The following is an 18,112-nucleotide window of genomic DNA, read 5'->3' on the forward strand; positions in this document are numbered from 1 at the left end:
TCTGGCCAGTGCAAATCAGGCAGAACCTCCCTGGTTCCTGCTTGCACTGATTTAGGACATGAAACAACAATAATAAGACCTCCCTCGTAAGTGTGCTGTGAATGCGTTAATTCACGATGCTCTAACACAATGCCTGGCAGGTGGAGGAGCTCAGTGAATCTCAGCTTGCTATCAGGAGTAGCTTCCCCCCACCCCACCTGCTCTTTTGTTCTTTCTCTGGAGTCCTTGTCCTTCTCACCTGGAGTCTCAGGGATCTAGGCTCCAGGCCCATGAGGCTTTACCTCCTGCCAGGCGACTGTCTCAGCCCTCCACCCTTACCACCCGCTATCACAGTGTGTCTGTGAATTTGCATCTTTGGAAATCAAGCCTTAGGGTTCCTGAGACTTTGCTCTGCTCTGATTCCACTGAGAGCTCGTATTTCTTTCCTCTCTGTTTTCTTTTTCCTCTAAGTCCTCATTCGATTCTTCCTCCTCCAGCTATAATTGAGTGGGAGCCAAGTGCTCTAAACGCTCCAAATGGTCACCCTCTCTTGTCATCGCATCCCCTGAAATGAGCTGCCTTTTCTTTGCCTGCCTGTGCCTTTCTGTCCTCCTTCTCAGCCAAGTCAGTGGCAAAGCTACAGGTAGAGGGAAGCCCCCAGTTTCCACATCTTGTGGGTGAGCAGGGAACAAATGTCTGTCCTCCTCTGAGGCTGCAGCAGGAAGCCCTCTCTGCAGGGGCTCCCCCACCCAGGAGCCAGGAGACCACAGCCCACTGTGCAGATTTTCTCCAAATGCTGGGAGTCAGTGGGTCCAGAACCGCCCCACCCCTCAACCTGCTTATGTGAACAGGTGTGGTCCTTTCCCCAGGTGCCTCGCAGGTGAGGTAGGCCCCCTTTCTGCTGGCCCCTGGGAGGTGCGGACCCTCGCTACCTCCTCTGTACTGCCCCGCCACCTCCCCTCCCATCATTTATGGAAGTCCCTGGCCCACAGCAGAGGGAACTTGCCAGGAGGCTGCGAGGGAGAGGGGAGAGGCTCCCGCCGCCCTGCCGCATGCTCAGAAGTCCCTTGGCTCTTCTTTTCTGTTAAATTTTCTAAATGGTTACCGCTGTCGCACAAGAAAACTATTGATTTTTAAATGTGTGTCTGGTGCCTAGCCGCCGTTACTAAATTCCCCAGAATTACTGTTGTTCTTTCTAGACGGACAATCACCACTGCCCTCTGAGTGGTGATAATTTTGTCTTCTCCGTTTTTGAGGTCGTATTTCTCACTTCCACTTTGCATCGTAGTGTTGGCTGGCACGTTGAGAACAGTGTGGAATTAAAATGATAGCAAGAAGCCTGGGTCTTGCTTATTGGAATGGGGATGCCTCCCTGGACGAGGAGACCTGCTGCCGCCTTGAGACGGATCACTCTTACTTTCTCAAGGAAGTATCGTTCTTTTTCCAGTTTAAATAAAGTCTTGGAAGGATATTATATTTCACTCAGCTCCTCTGCCGTATCCATAGAGATCACCGCTTTTTAATTCTATCTGTTGATTGGATTTCTCATATTAATTGATTTTCCTAATATTAGGTACTCAAGTCCTGGAATAATCTGTACTTGGCTATGGTACACTGTGCTTTTAATGTATTTTAAATGAGATTTTCCAGTTCAGGCTTTAGGATTTTTGTCTGTATCTGTAAGTGAGGTCTCCAGTGTTCTCCTTTTGTGTATTTCGGTATCAGAATCATATTGACACGTCCTCTTTTTTTCATCCTGGAATAGCTTATGTGACATGAGGAGTATCTGTTTCTGGAAAACATGAAAAAACTTGGATGTGATTTTTCCTATTTGAGAAGCTTTTTGGGTTTTTTTAAGTTACTTTTCAACTTCTTGTATCTTATTCCATTGCTTTTCTACCTTTTCTTAAATAACTACCAATAAATTACTCTTTTTCCGTAAAAGCACTAGTTTCACAACCATTTAAAAAAAAATCTGTTAGCGTTCAGTTATACAAAGTATTTCATGAGTTTTATTTCTTCTGTATTTGTTTCTGCATACCCTCTCAGTTGCATTTTGATCTGAATCTTTCTAAATTTGATATGCCAGTAATTTATGTATTTTATAGTTCTTTTCAAAGAATTCGCTCTTTGCTTTTTAATACAGTGGTTACCACATCTGTTCGTGTTATTTCCCAGTTAATTAAGTCCGCCCTTACCCCAATTTTATTATATCCTTACTTCTATTATCTTTTTGTCTCACTTCTTTTCTAAATGTTTCTTTGAATGTTTTCTTTCCTTCCCACCCTTTTATCTTTTAAAATGACCAAGTTACTTTAAATGCTTTGAATTTACCTCTGAGGACAGCTTTGATGAATACTTACATAATTGAGTTACAGTGTATTCTCATTGCCATTTTCTTTAAAATTTATCTCAAATTTGTATTTTTCATTGGTTAAGAGAGTGTTTTTCAATTCCAGAGAGATACAGGGATTTCTGCTTGAGAATTTACTGTGAAGTCCTAGTTTCTTTGGGTTTGAGTAGGAGAATGTAGCCTGCTCATTTCCACCCTGGAGAACTCAACGTCCCAGGCCTGGCACGATGGCTCTCACACAGTGGGTTCGGGTACCTATTTGCTGGCTTGAGTTAGGAGTTGCAGTTCACTGCCAGCAGGTCCCAACTTGACTTGGCCAGAGCATCATTAGTGTCCTCACACTTTCTCCCTGCTGAGGCCGGGCCCCCCTTCTTTCCTTTGTGTCTCAGCCTCTTGTCTTTTCGCCTCATCCTCATAGGTCTGCACCACCTCTTGCCGGCATAGGGCTGTTCTCACCTGTCAGACTGGGAATACAAAGCAGGCATGCCATAGGCTTCCTCCTGTCTCTGACAGGGAGTGACTTTCGGAAGTAAATTTTTTTCTTTGGGTATTCAGTTTAATGTTTCTCTTCTCTTTTGGACTAATCCCTATTTTTTTCCCCTTAGTTTTCAATTCTTAACGATGGAGACCTGGGTCCCAGTATTGGCCCACCACCAGCATGTGTGGGTGTCATGGACTGCCTTCTTTTCCCACTTGGGTTTCAGAATACTCCAGCTATGGGCTAGAAGCGGGCAGTACCTAGTGCAGCTTTCTGGTGGCTAGTAGGTATTCAGTAAAAGAGGACTGGACAGGGTTTTTGTTTTCTTGCTCCCGCTCACCAATTCTCTAAATCTGAGAAGCATTTATGATTAAAGAATCATGATCAAGAAGCAGTATATTAAAATATGACAACAGTTCCCAACACTTAGTACACTCTGGGTTCCTCCTGTCTCCACTCTGCTTAGGGCACAGAGACTGGCACCTGCAGCGTGATGCTGGCCGATGCTGGAACCTCTGCCTGTGGGATATGCTGGGCTTGTGCCTACGAATGGAAGCTGGAAGTGGAGGACCAGGGAAGGAGAGAACAGGGGTGACAAGAGACGAGGACAAGGCGCCAGGCTTCCTAGCAACCCAAGCACGCACGCTCGGGAACTGGTTGCCTGGGTTTCTAGATTTTGCAGAGTCCGGGTCTCCGAGCCTGGGGAGGACCGTGTATCGTGCTCATGGCTCTTCCTACCACCTCTTGATGGGTACTCAGTTCCCTTTCTGAGAGTGCAGCCTGCGCAGACCACCCGTTTTCTCTCTCCACCTGCTTCACTAGCGCTGTGGTCGATGAACATTTCCCCAGATTTTTACAAGTGGTTGATGGGTAGCCTCAGCTTTTAGAACTTCTGTGATTTTTTTGTTTTTTGGTCTTTTTCTAGTTTCCTGGACTCTTTAATGGAAAGTTGAGCAAAGACACATTAGAAACTATCTTTGTTCTTTTTCTTAATTTGATATATTTATACTGCAGTATGATTACCAGGTCGTGTCACATAATTACTTTCTCCTATTGTCGGGAACAATTAAGATCTAGTCTCTTAGCAAGTTTAATCTTTATAGTATACTTCTGTTGGCTGCGATCAATGGCTGTGTGTTAGATCTCCAGGACTTACTTCCCGACTAGTTGCGAGTATGGACCCTAAACAATGTCATCCAACTCAATAAGCAAAAAACCCCAACAATCCAATTAAAAACTGGGCAGAGGAACTAAATAGACATTTTTGCAAAGGAGACATCCAGACGGCCAACAGTTCTGTAAAAAGATGCTCAGTGTCTTTGTTCTTCTTAATCCTGACGTCAAGCTTATTCTGCAGTCATTGCATCCATTTTCTCAGAACTCTTAAGTCAAAACTGTTCTCTGAAGGTTAGAAATGACCTTGCTGCTGTTGGAGTACAAGGTGAGTTTGGTGCTAGCAAGATGCATGGTCTGTCTTGTCTTGTCAGTTTCTCTTGCATGTGGATCCCCAAGGGAGACGTGTGCATAAGAGCAGTAGGATGAGAAATAAAATGTCCCTTCATCTTCATTCTTGCTCATGGCTTGTGTCCCCAGGCAGAAAATAAGAGAGGACGTAGGATGGCTGGGCTTCCTCTGGCAAGACCAAGCCTGATGAACCTATCGCATAGATGATCCCAGGAAATGGGCCCCAGCTGTGAGCACGAACTTTGCACACTGCCTGAGAGCCCGCCCTATTGATTAGCTCCTGCTCCTCTTTGGAGGAGAAGTGAGAGTGGGCAGTGGCAGTGCTGGGAGGTGCCACCAGCCTCCACCACCCCTGCCTTGACCCCTACTACCTTCTGACTTTTTTGTTCTACTGTGGTCCACTGACATTTCCCATTCGAATGTACAGTAGAAGGAGAAGCGTGTTTTCTAGGTCCATTATTCTGTGTTCTATAACAGATGTAAAAACTCTGCTGAATGTTCAGCTCCCGTGGGAAACAGGCTTCCTGGGACACTGGCTTGCTGGAGGCAGGTGCATTGCTCAGGGTTGTCTAGGCCTCAATTCGGCTTTGACCAACAGGGTGAGGATGAGGAACGAGGAACTAGGAGGACTTGATGTACGGAAAGTTCTGTGAACAGAAGCAGAGGAGGAAGAGACTGAGCTAGCCCTTTCAGCGTCCTGGCAGAGCCACGGGGCTGCACAGACCGAAGCCTCGCAGATCTAGGAAGACCCTACCTTGTGTCACCAGCAGCTGATGGATCTACAGCAGGGACTTGGAACCGTGAGAAGCCGGGCATCTGTTCCTATTCTACGGATAAATATTGGTTTTGATAGATTTCTGTGGCCTTAGCTCAATGGCTCAGGAACTTAGAATGAAGGTAGAAATGTGTGCAAAAAAGTGTTAACGCAACAGGCTGTCCTTAAGAAGTCTTGCTTGCACAGTTAGTCTTTGGCTGGTCTGGAACATTGGATTTGGGGAGGGTTCCCATCATTCCTAAGAGATAAGAGCTGAGGCTCACTGATCCTCAGCTGTACCTACAGTGTGGTTTCTGTTAAGCACCTGCATCCCTTCTGGGAGTCTTGAATTTTAGTACGTGCCAGGGACAGAGTGCCTGCATGACTAGTTCCCAATAAATACCTTGGACAGCGAGACTCTAATGAGCTCTCCTGGTACCCAGGATTTCACGTCTGTTGCCACTTCACATTTCTGGGGAAATTAAGCACCTCCTGTTGACTCCACTGGGAGAGAATTCTGGAAATTTGTGCCTGATTTCTTCCAGACTTCACCCCATGCACCTTTCCCCTTGATAGACATCCACAACAACAGACATTTATTTCTCTCAGTTCTAGAGGTCCGAGATCCAGGTCCTGGCAGGCTTGGCGTCCGGTGCAGTTCTGTTCTCGGCTTGCAGACGTCTGCCCTCTCACTGGCTGCGCCCTCACGCGGTCTTTCCCCGGTGCTTGCATGTCTCTTCCTCTTCTTAGAAGGGCACCAATCTGATTGTGCCCTCCCCTCCCCTTAGGACTTCATTTAACCTTCATTACCTCTTTCAAGTCTCTGTCTCCAAATACAGTGACATTGGGGGTTAGGGCTTCCACCGATGAATTTTGCGGTGGGGGAGGACACCGTTCATCCCCTGACACTGTATTTGAGGTTGAAGTTGAAGCATTAGGCAGAAGAACTGCATGAGAGGGAGCTGGTGGTGGGTAATGCTCTCACTCCCCACTCGGACACTTGCCACTGACTCTGCCTCAAGGACAAGCAGGGCTGATCTCTTCCCGCTCTCTTCCCATGAGAACCGTCGACCCAGCACTCAGGGCGGGCAGTTGCTGCTCCCTGCCATCCTCCATCCTTCCTGCTGACCCCCTCCCCCATTGCTCAGTCTGCTCACCTCATCTCTTTCAGCTGGTTAGAACCTTCTCTCTGCAGGACTCTCCGCCGAGCCACTGAGAATCTCCTAATTGGAGCCTTTGCTCCCTGCCTTGGTGCTGCCTTAGCTCAGTGCTTTTAGGTCAATCTCAGCCCCCACTTGATTCTGTCCTGGGTGACGTTTTGCAACCCCCTGGGGGATAAGCTGTTCATCTCTCTGTTACCCCCTGTACATCACCCTCTCATCTCTTCCGTGCAGGCAGGCGTGCCTTTGGAGTTGAGTCAATTGATTTGAACAGAGTCTCAGGCAGACATTTTTCCTTCCTCCTAATCTGTCTCCTTGTCACCCTTCTAGGACCGTTTTTTTCTGTACATGCCTTTCCTTCCTTTTATTCTGCAGGGATTTTTATCGTTATCTTACCTCTTTGTGGAAGTTTCAGCTGGTTGGTCTTAATGAATGTTGTGCAGTCGCGGCCCTCCCGCGGCTTCCTGCCCTTGTTCAAGTTCATTACTCTGACTTATATAGCAGTGGGAAGCAATCAGATGCCATCCTGGGCAGGTTAGCTTCCTGCATGTCTTGCTAAGTGGATCATGATATTTGGAAGCCCGTGGAGGGGGAATGAGGCCTGGTAGGAGTGAATTTCATTCTTTCACTTTGCACTTGCTTGCTTGTTCAAGGTTTGCAAAACAATGTGACCAAAGGAAGCTTTGCATTCTGTGAAAGGTGGCAGGTCTGAGAAGACGCCCACCTTGTCTTTAGGGGACATGTGAATCCAAGATGCCAGCCTATTGTCACCCTGAAAGGCCTTACACGGGCCTCATTCCTCAGACCAATTCTTTTCGGTGGAAGGGGTTTCAGATTTTCAGATACCTGGAGGGTTGTATGCAGCAGACTGGGATCCTCTGAGAACTGACCACCCCAGGAGAACTACTGAGACTCTGACTGCAGACAGAATGGCAATTTGGGGAACAAATAGCTATCAAATGGCCGCTGTTTGCATTCATGTCCGTAAAGTCCATCCTCCCAATTTCCCGCTGAATTCCTGCCTAAATGCCCATATAGAAAAACACATTATACTTTCAAACTTTGAAGAGAGATACGAGTCTGGGCCAGGAATTATGCAGGGGCCTCGGACACGGAGGGAGGCTCTGCAACGTGGAGGTGACATCAGGGGTTCCAAGCTGATCCCCAAGCTGGCGCCTGTGAGCTGCGCGGCCTCGACCTGGTTACTCTTAACCTCTTCTCACGGAAGTCTTCCCATGATTAAAACAGGGAGAGCGGTGTCTAGTCGCAGCAGAATCAAACAAGATGATATACGTAAGGCCTGGAGTTCAGTGTCGGGCACAGGGCAAATGTTAAATCGATATTTCCTGCTGCTCATTACCACTCTTTAAAATGCTTAAGAAGGACCTCTGGCAGCTGACCTGAGACCCAGCAGCTAAACCAGGAGCAGCTTGGATTTCAGTCTGCTCTTCTGTGCTAGGCTGCCATAGACCCCCGGGCCAGGGAATGCTGGGATCGAAACAGGGAAGAGCAAGTCTGACTCCATGTTAAACCTGTTCCTCGAGCTCTCACCCTGTGCCCTGTCTCCTGTGTTGAGTCACACTGGCTCTGCACCTTTCGTAAAAGGATGCTGCCTATGGCCTGAAATATACAGGACAGCCCATTCGCAGGGCTCTGACCTTTAAGGGTATAGCACTGTTCCATTCATATAGAGATGAAAAGTTGCAGGACAGAGAATAACATTTGTCCTGTTGGAGGTTTACAGGAACAGCATGACCTGACCCACGTGGACAGCTGCAAGAACAAAGGATTCCGACACCAAGAAGTTTGCACCAACCAACCACACCCCCTCCCCTTTTTAATATAAATGGGGGCCTGAATTCTGACTTAGGGAAGATGGTTCTCTAGGACATTAGTCCTCAGTCTTCTCGGTCTGCTGGCTTTCCAAATAAAGTCGTTATGCCTTGCCCCAACACCTTGTCTCCGTATTTACTGGCCTGTCATATGGCGAGGAGAACCAGTTTGGACTCGGTAACAGGATCAGACGAAACAGGGTTCCTGACAGAGTCCGTATGTCACCCGACCTCCAGGCAGCAACAGCGAAGACTGCTGGGTTTGGAATCCCAGCTCTGCTCCCCGCTGTGAGCTTCTGCAAGTTACTGAACCTCTCTGTGCCTCAATTTTCTCATCTGTAGAATGGCCTGCTGGCAGGCTTAAATTAACTAGGGTGTGGCAGTTTCTTTAAATGATGCCCATTGCATCATGAGTGCTCAGGATGTTAGATATTAAGATCATCATCAGACTTCCCAGACCTTGCCTCATCCTGGAGGTGGTTTTCGTATAAGACACTTAGTGAAAAGCCTCTCTCTCAGGTTGTATTTGTCTCAGTTCTGCAATGGATGGAGTGAGGGGGTGGAGACATGGAGGCTAGACTTCTAGGAGCGGCACTGATATCTTGTGGGGTGTTCCCAGGCCTGTTTGCCCTTTAGACTAGGATCTGCTGAAGAGAGCTTTTCCTCAGTCTAAATCCAAATAGAACCTTGCACTGCTTGTAGGACTGGTGTGAGCTGTGTGTTAGCAGGAGGCGCCTTCACATACTGAAAGTCTACAGAGAAGGTGCAATGTACACACACACCCAGGAACCAGGACTAAGAAAATCCTAGGAAAGACAGAGGTGAGGGAGTCCCACCTTGATTATTTTTCCAACTGTGGGCCTGCAGGAATCTCCCTTTGCTCAATGATAGTTTAAAAGGGTGTGGGGGTGGAGAATCACATTTTGACTGATAAAAAAATCTGAGGTTCCGGATGTCTTCTGTTAAGGAGGTAGAAGCAAATCCTCCCATGAACCAGACCTCTCCTCCAAGGAGCGGAAAATCTCTGCCAAGGCCCCTGTGCTGCAGCCGGCACTGCCCAGAGGGTCCTGAGGCCCCTCCCCCAGCACCTTCGCTCTGGCCGAAGCTGTGAGTCGTGAATCAGCTGCCCCTTTCACTGAGGCCAGGATGTAGTTTGGAGCTTCGTTTCCACTTGTCAGCTTCGGGTTTGGGGTTCTCAGCCAAGGGCTCCCTCTGGGAGCACGCCCTGCTGACTTTGACCAGAGTTCCTTGTGGACCCTTGAAATGTACCAGTTCCACAGGCTGGTCTCCTGTCACCCTGAGGGGAGGTTTCGGAGAGGTGGGTGGTCTCTTTCCTACCCAGAATGTAGATTGTTAAAGGCGGCCTCGTTCTCCCAGGGCTGAGAAGCAGGTGTTTTGCTGCGTCCTGTGGCCCCCCGACCCCATCAGGCTCCCAAGTGAGAGAGAGCGGTGCCCACTGCACTACGGCCAGGAGCTTGTGTGACCCAGTCTGATGGACATACTGTAGTTACGGTCTCGGGAGGTCTTCGTAAAAAAGTGATTCATGCCCGTGAGCTTCAAAGCTCTTACGAACTGTGGGACCTCACCAGGGGTAACAGTCTGAAACAGCATTTCAGACTGGGTCCCTGACCTTGCAGAGCTCACAAGCCAGGTGGGAGATTAGCATGCAGATTAGTGACTGAGATGTAGGGTGGTAAGTTCTAAATAGATACACATTAAGTTAGTTGGAGAGACAGAAGAAAGTTTGCCCAACGCTGTCTAGTGAGATGAGGAAGGGTCAGGAAAAATACAGAAGGAGAACATGGTATTTATGCTCCATCTTACAGAACAGGTTGGCCTTCCCTAGGTAGACACACAGAGAAGGCATCCGGATGGAGGGAACAGCATACACAGAGGCATGGCACTCCGAAAGAGCATGGCATTTGGGGCAGAGGTGGGGAACAAAAAAGTGCCAAAAGGAATAGTGGGACTTGAATACTATCCTGAGGTGGTTTCCTTATTTTTGGTCAAAGATGCTGTTGAAGTTTATAAAACATAATCAGATGTGCTTTGGGGGAAGTAAACTCAACTGTATGGAAGGTGGTGTGGAGAGTGTGAGGGCACAAACTATTTTACTAGGAACATTATAACTGTAACTAGGAACGTTCATTCTTGGAAGCATTTTCCCACCACAGTCGTTTTGGAAAGGGACTAGCAATTGATTTAACAAGGAAGGTAGACCAGCCATAGGTATTTAAGAAGTGAAACCAGTAAGACTTTTGATGTCTAAATTCATGCATGATTGATGAGGATGAAGGAAGAGATAGGGATGGAGCTGTAATTTCTCTCAGGTACAGCTAAGCAGCTGGGATCCAGAAGGCACAGCAAGTGTAAGGTTGTGGCTATTTAAGTGGGAGGTACCAGTTGAGTATTTAGACAGAAATATTGACAAATGATTAGGACTATGTTGTCTTGGAGGTGCCAGTCCTTGCCAGTTTCTTGTATTTCTTTTGGTGTTTTAAGAATATTGCACAATTTTCAGTAATGGGTTCAGCTCTTCATTGACTGAGGTCATGCCAAGGAGAAAAGCATGGAGATGCTTATTTCATTGGGTAGGTCAATTTCAACTAGTTTTCAACTTGTATTTGTATCTTCTTCTTCCAGGGGATGGCCAGGTGGATTTTGATGAATTCATGACAATCCTTGGCCCCAAACTGGTGTCTTCTGAAGGTCGCGATGGTTTTCTTGGAAACACAATAGATAGCATATTTTGGCAGGTAAGTGAGAATTTTTTTAAAGATGAAGTTTGACAGTAAACATGTGTGTAAGATTAATGTTTGACTCTGAATTTTTGAGCTTCTGTTCTGCACATGAAGATCTCTTCTGGGCTCAAGTGACATACATCCCTTAAACAGGACGTCTAAGTTGAGATCCATACTGGGTCCTCTGAACAAGAAATCAAAACTATACTCAATGGCTTTTGTGACCAAAAATCAGGAAACCACCTCAGGAGTGGTTGGCTTGGAGGAGTGAAATAGCTTCCTCTTTTTTCCTTACATCAAAAACAGTTTTACATTTTGGAGAAATGAGATTCCTCCACTTCTGATTCACAAGAGTCACTTAGAAAGGACACTAATGTTACCTGTGCCCACTGTGTCCTTGGTTCCAGGAGATCCTTGCTGGGAAGTTGGCACGGTTGCCTTGTGTGTTTGGATCCTATCAAAACTCTTAATAGGACAGAATGGTTTTAGCTAAAAATTTATATTTGATGCTTCTCATTTTTTTTCTATTTCTGTCTTGTAAAATCTCTTAGGAAATTTCAGATATCTACCTTCAAATTATTAATGTGCTATACATCATTTTTATATTAGCTCCTTAATCTTAAAATAGGACTATTATTTTGTGATCGTGGCGTTTGGGGCATGGCTCATCAATAATTATTTAAAAATCTGACTTAAATAATTTGTCAAGTTAAATTGAGTTGTTGTTTAGTGAAATGCCATTCAAACAGAGCATGGTTTCTTAATGTATTTTTCTCTAACCTAGAGAAGGACTGTGGTTGACATGTATCTCTAGTGTTACTCTGCTTCCCATCTTGCGTGTAACCTCCAAGTTCTTAGTAAGAACTTGTTACTTGCCCCGTGGTCTGGTCGTCACTATGAGGTTTACAAAAGGCGTTTAAGACACAGCCCTGACTATTGAAGAACTTGGTTGGGGAAACACAGTTAAGAGAAAGAGAACAAAGAAGTGGTGAGCTGGTGTGATGGTTACTAGCCTGTAGCCTCCTTGTGGCCAGGGACTTCATTGTTGTGGTGCCCTCAGCACCTCGCCCAATATAGTCAGCACGCTCTCAGTAACTATTGTGTTGAGTAGAACAAATAGAAGTTCAAGATGGGAGACACACGTGGTCTGGAGGGGTCAGATGAAGCTTCAGGAAGTGTGTGCACTTGCTTGAAACCTTGAAATAGGAGAGGGAGTTAATGAGAAAAGAAAGGAAAGAGAGCATTCCGGGCCGGTCAGGATGAGAGTTGGAAAAAGGTAGAGACAGTCAGCAAAGGAAAGTCAGTGACCACGAGGAAGGTCTACTTTAAAGGGAAGGACCTCAGGACCTGCTGGCGGAATGGATTTAGGGCCTGAGGAAAGACGGGTCTGGAGGGAGTGGTATTTTAGAAAGGAGAAGACCATCCATTTGAGAACACTGACAAGGCTTTCTATGAGGAACGAAATCAATTTCCTGTGGAAACAGACAGGATGGTACACTTGGAAAGCTGTATCAGTGATCTATGCCTGCATAGTACATTACCCCAAAAGCCTGTGACATAAAACAGTGAATTTGTACTCTCTCACAGTTTCTGTGCATCAGGAATTCGATAGCAGCTTAGCTGGGTGTTTCTGGCTCAGGGTTTCTCAGAAGATTGCAGGCAAAATGCTGGCTGGCGCTGTGATCGTCTGAAGGCTTGACTGGGGCTGGAGGGTGTGCTTCCAGGTGGCTCAAACGCATGTGCCTGTCAAGGTGATGGTAGATGTTGGCAGTAGGCCTCAGGTCCTCGCCATGTGGACCTCTCCATGGTGCTGCTTGAGTGTCCTCATGACATGGCAGTTGGCTTCCAGAAAAACAAATGACCCAAGAGAGTACTAGGCAGAAGCCATGATGATTTTTATGGCCTATCACTGGAAATCAAACTTCATCATTTCTGCAGTGTCCTACGGTTACACAGGTCATCTCTGTTCAGTGGGGAGAGGACTGCTTCCCAGTGAATACACGGAGGCAGGAGCCACTGGGGGCCCCCTTGGAGACTTGCTACCAGGAAGGGGAAACATTCTGTAATTGGGCTTCCACTTCCGATCTGACATTGCTGTCACAGCCTTTCATTTTCTGCAGGCTTTGGTTTCTTCCTACCTTAGAGGAAAACCGTGACCGTGGCTGTTCTCTGTGTTCTGAGAAGTGATCCCACCAGGCCCTAGGCTCATCTTGCTAATTAAATCTGTCTTCCAGTGCTTGCTCCTTACTGGCGCTCTAGCCTACAGTGCCAAGGGTAAAATAAAATCAAATGGGATTCTGCGAAAAAACAGCTATTTATCAGTTGGTGCTCATCCCGAAAGTTACGAGCCCCTGGCTCTTTGCAGGAAATTAGTATCAGTGAAGGTGGAATGTCATTGGCTACTAACCCAGCCTCCTTCCCAAGGAGGCTGGTCTGAGGGCCACACCGCAGAGTCTTCGTCTTCCCAGGGCACTCGGCCCTCTGGGTGTGAGACTCACTGATTTCTTGGCAGCCAGTTCAGAACCTCTCTCTTCTGCAGCAAATAATAGCCTGTGAAATTCTTATGGTCTTCTTACCCTGCATTCATCAAAATCCTGTGTGTTTGCTGTTACTGCAGTGATGTATTTGAGCAGGACTTGTGATACTGTGTTTGAAATCAGCCTGAGGACTTGGTGTATGTTAATGGTGGAGAGGAGAGGAGGGAGAGGCTGAGGGGACCAAACCCAGGATCCGGGGAGGGCTTTCAAGCTCAATGCTTCTGGTTCATTGCAACTGCAGAAAAGTGGGGTCCTCTAAGTCACTTGGTTCCATCTGTCACTCGCACTGCACACCATGAGGCCACTTGTGCCCAAGAATGTGTCTCTAATGCAGCAGATGCGCCCACGTGGCAGAGTATCTGCGTCTCAGGTTCACCTGGGTCTCCACGCAACCCTGCATCTTTTCTCCTCCTTGACCTCCAGCGCCGTGCACAGCTGTGCTCTGCCGACAGTTTGCAGACAGCATCCGATGGCAAAGGTAATGGCAGGGATCATAGGAGATCATACAGCTCTGTTGATCTGTCCCAAGGTCCAGCCAACACTTCTGTTAAACTCTTCTCCCTCTGAAGAAAGAGAGAAATGAGTCTCGCCCTTAGCAAGGAGAGTGGAGCCATTGGTGTCTTACTGTGGGTTTGGGGCAGTGCAGGTTAAACACCTTGGCTCCTTGGCTCAGATTTTTGCCTTATTCACAATCAAACTTCTTTCACTAGGACTTCACTCATTTAGAGTTTCTGATTTAAGAAATGAAACACAGTAATCTTTAAGCAAAAGGATCTGTTCACTGGATGGTGCTAGATGTGTGGGAATGTGTCTGGGGCTAGAGATCAAGAAGTAAGAAACTCACAGGACTCCCTGGTCTTTGTGGGTGCTCGAAAGTGTTGTCTAAATGTCCCCAGCCTTTGCTTGCCCCTGGGCAAGCTCATCATCAGAGCTGGCTTCTCTCTCAGCTGTGTGCTATGTCCAAGACACTGCAAGTTATCCTAACACAAAAGTGCACAGGGCACCTGTCCCCAGATTTGGCCCAGATCAAAGCCTGCTTGTCACACTGACTTCCCCACCCACAGTCCTGCTCAGCATCCTTTCCAGTCGTCCACTCCTCCCCAGCTGGTGAGCTAATACACAGCAGGTGCAGTACAATACCTGCAGCTGCTCCCCGGGAACCTCTCCCGGCTTGGCCTCTGTCTCTCCATCCCAAATTCTTACTCTGGCCTCATGTCTTTTCTGGTTTCCATTTCTACTTTGCTCTTGGACTCTTGATCACTGTTCCATGCTCTAATCCAAAGGCCAGTCCTCTGTAGCCCAGGTCCCAGTGTTTGCTTGGGACATTTTATTTGTTGGTTCCAGGGCCATGGCTGAGATCAGCCGGGAGCTGGGTTTAAAATTCTTGACTCGTGGCCAGTTGAGAGCACTTGACATTCTATGTTCACAGCACAGGAAAGAAACCCTACACAAAGCGACAGGTATGACCCCAAATCTGTTATGCATAAAGGAGCTGGAAAGAAATACATCAAAACATTGACACTGATGTTTCGTATGTGATAGGATGATGAATGACTATATCTTTCTGTATTTTCCAAAATCTCCACAGTGGGCATGCATTACTTCTATAATCAGAAAAAAAAAATAGAGAAAGAAAGTATAGTCCTCAGCTAGTCAAATACCTATTAAATACATACAGTTTTTCATCCATAAAACTGTAGGTACCTGTCCCATGAGGTTGGCTGTTGGTAAAACTTGCCGAGAAAGCAAATAAAACAGAAGAAATCACGTTCATTCATGTGAGGCATTTGTTGCATGAGGCCAAGACCTACAAATACCAGGACCTTTACTGTTGTTATCAGAGATAACTTGCATTGCGGCAGGCAGAGTCTCTCCTCCCATCAAATCTGGCACCAACAGAATTTGTTCGCCCGGCAATATTTTGTCAACGTGCCACTCTGTCAGGGATTGGATCCAAAGCTGCTGTTCTTCAGTTCTTAATCATCTAATGAAACCTAAACAGCTTTCAGTAGCCGTGCCCATCACGAGTCCTGTCAGACTGACAGCGAGCGCGTGAATCCCCAGAGCGATGTGACTGCCTGAGAAGTATGGAGTAGGGAACTCACTCACGTCAGCAGTGGGTCTCAAAGTGCGGTTCCCGAACCAGCAGCACCGGCATCACTTGTTAGAAATGCAAACGCCCTGACCCCACCCCGGAAACACTGCATCGGAACCTCCAGGGTGGGGCCAGCGCCTGGGCTTCCGTATGCCCTCCCGGGGACTGACGCCTGCTCAGGTCTGAGTGCCACTGAGATTCCAGCGATCCGGGCGTGTGGGGCAGGCATCTCTTTGGGCTTACTGATCTGGCTCAGACCTTGGTAATTTGCATTTGTCTTTCATTTACCCATATTCATTAGGGTAACCGGTCTTTAGTCTGTATAAGGATAAGTTTTAATTATTCTTAAAACATGGAGAAATTACATATCAATATAGAACTAATTTTCTGAGTAGGAAATGTCTTTCTAAGCAGTAAAGCCATGGAAGGATCATAAACAGAAACTATTAAACTATTAAGTTGAAAGAATATTTCAAAAAGTAATAAGCAAGAAAAAATACAACAATGAATTGTCTAAGACATATATGTGAAGAGCATTTTTGAAACAATATGAAAACCTCTAGATAGACAATAGATAAATGGGATAAGGAATAAGACAGTTCTATCGGATAAATGCTTTCAACGCACGTACTAAAACAGTTTTCAGCCTCACTGGAAATCTAAGAAATGTCAATTAAAATAGTAATTGGGTAACAGTCTTCACCTATCAGATTAGAGAAGAATAAAACAGATGATAATGGTGCTATCAAGAGTGTGATCAAATGGGCAAACGCATTTGCTGCTGGTGGAAATGTAAATTGTAAACCTTTTCTGAAAACGATTTGGTGATACTAAGCTACAACTTTTCCAGAGTTAAACCCTATGATTAAAAATAATCCTACGTCTGAGAGACTCGCCATATGAAATTAGTCAGAGACGTAGAAAAATGCACTTAGACAAAGATGGAAGATTGTCCTGTTATTTAAAACAACGTTTTCACTTGGCAGCCTAGAGATTTAATTTACAGTGTAATGACATTGCTGGTCTGCGTCTATTACATGCACGGAGACAAAAGCTGGGGGGATGGAGTAATTCTGACGATCCTAATGCTTATGGATTGGAATGAAAGTGAACACAAGTTTCCTTTATTCTTGTGTGTATTTTCCAAAATGCCTGCAATTCGACCAGATGATCTATTCTGTTATGATAAAGTGAAGTTAACGAAATCTCAAATTAACAAAAATCACATTGTGAAACAACTGTTTTCAATGGCAAAAAAAAAAGTGATTGGATTTTCTAACCCACGTGCTCATTGTTGTGGTAAGTAAAGCACAAAATTTATATGAGAGTATAAAAGCGTAGACTCAAAATGACAGCTAGCAGCCGTCAGGAGGAAAGGAACTCCTGTGAGGCCCCTGCGTGGCAGCCGCCTGGTGGCCCCTGGTGGCGGAAGCCACAGGAGACCCCAGGCCGGCTGTGGGCCCCCAGCATATCAGTCACCTTACATCCAGTCAGGATGCTGAAAACTCACACCTTAGGGGAGTACCTGAATTGGTTTCATAATCAGAAAAAAAAAAAAAAGAAATTGAAGGTAATTTGAAATATCCCTTCTAATAAAATCATGATGGGTTCTCGAGTCTGTGGCTGGGATGGGCTGGCAAGTTACCTCAGCCACAAAGAGGAGAAGGGCACTGGTCATATTACCAGGGAAGTCCTGGCACCGGTGACAATTACTGTGTCCCCTGGATGGACTCTCCCCACGTTATATGTAAAGTTACTTTCTTTTATTCCGTCTGCTTACATTAAAGATCTCACACGCAGGGTCTATGTGTAATATGGATATACTGTAGACCCTCAGAAAAGCATGGAATTCTCCTTCAAAGCTACCTAGGTGGGGACCGATTCTGTCAAGCGAAGAATCTTGCATTAAAGTTCAGAGGAAGCAGAGCAAGGAACAAGGCAGGTGTCAAACCTGGTGGGGACCTCCTGGGGTCAGGCAGATGGATGCTCTAAAACCCACAACAGGTAGCTCCCAAAGGTAGGCGTCTGAAGGGGTTGGGGTTCACCTGTGCTTTAGGGTTGGTGTCCTGGAGACACTTAAAAAAATAACCATTTTATGGAGTTATAATTGACATGTAAAAGCTGTACGTAGTTAATGTAGACAACTCAGAGTTTGGAGCTAAGTGTACACCAGTGAGATCATCACCCCCATCAAGGCTAGAAACATACCCGGTTCCTCCCAAAGATTCCTCTCACCCCATTATTATTATTGTTGTTGTTGGTGTGTGTGTGTGTGTGTGTGTGTGTGTGTGTGTGTGTGTGTGTGGTAAGAACACTTAACCTAAGACCCACCCTCTCAGCAATCTGTAAGTATGCAATATTGTTAGCTGAAGGTACTGTGCTGTATGATAGGTCTTCCGAACTTTTCTTGCATAACTGTGTCGAGCTGAAATAAACAGACTGCCGGATATTTCTCCAGCAAAGAAAATGGATTTATTCGGGATCAGCAGAGAATTGTAATTTGAGGTCTGCAACCATGGTAAGGAGTGTGCAAATTCCAGCAGGGCAAAGGAAGGAGAATGCTTTTATAGAAGGAAAAGGAAGCTGGGGAATTGAGGAGGGGGGCTAAAGTATACAGTCTAGGGCTTTTCTTGAGGAAGAAGTCCTCTTGTGCTCGGCTATCATCACAGGACATGAGAGCTCCCCCTACTGGTCTCCCCACTCTAATTGAGGTTTCTGT

At 46.3% G+C, this 18,112-nt stretch overlaps 1 protein-coding gene across 9 annotated transcripts in view; it reads left to right on the forward strand.

Annotated features, from left to right (window-relative positions):
- Nucleotides 1-18,112, forward strand: part of CALN1 (calneuron 1) — a 435,337-nt gene that overhangs the window by 304,956 nt on the left and 112,269 nt on the right. For all 9 annotated transcript variants that reach the window (XM_072943069.1, XM_072943070.1, XM_072943073.1 and 6 more), the window contains one exon: nucleotides 10,664-10,776. In XM_072943069.1, coding sequence (XP_072799170.1) covers nucleotides 10,664-10,776 — 113 coding nt within the window. The remainder of the gene's footprint in view (nucleotides 1-10,663; nucleotides 10,777-18,112) is intronic.

Source organism: Vicugna pacos, chromosome 18 (genome assembly GCF_048564905.1).
Source record: "Vicugna pacos chromosome 18, VicPac4, whole genome shotgun sequence".
Classification (NCBI taxonomy): domain Eukaryota; kingdom Metazoa; phylum Chordata; class Mammalia; order Artiodactyla; family Camelidae; genus Vicugna; species Vicugna pacos.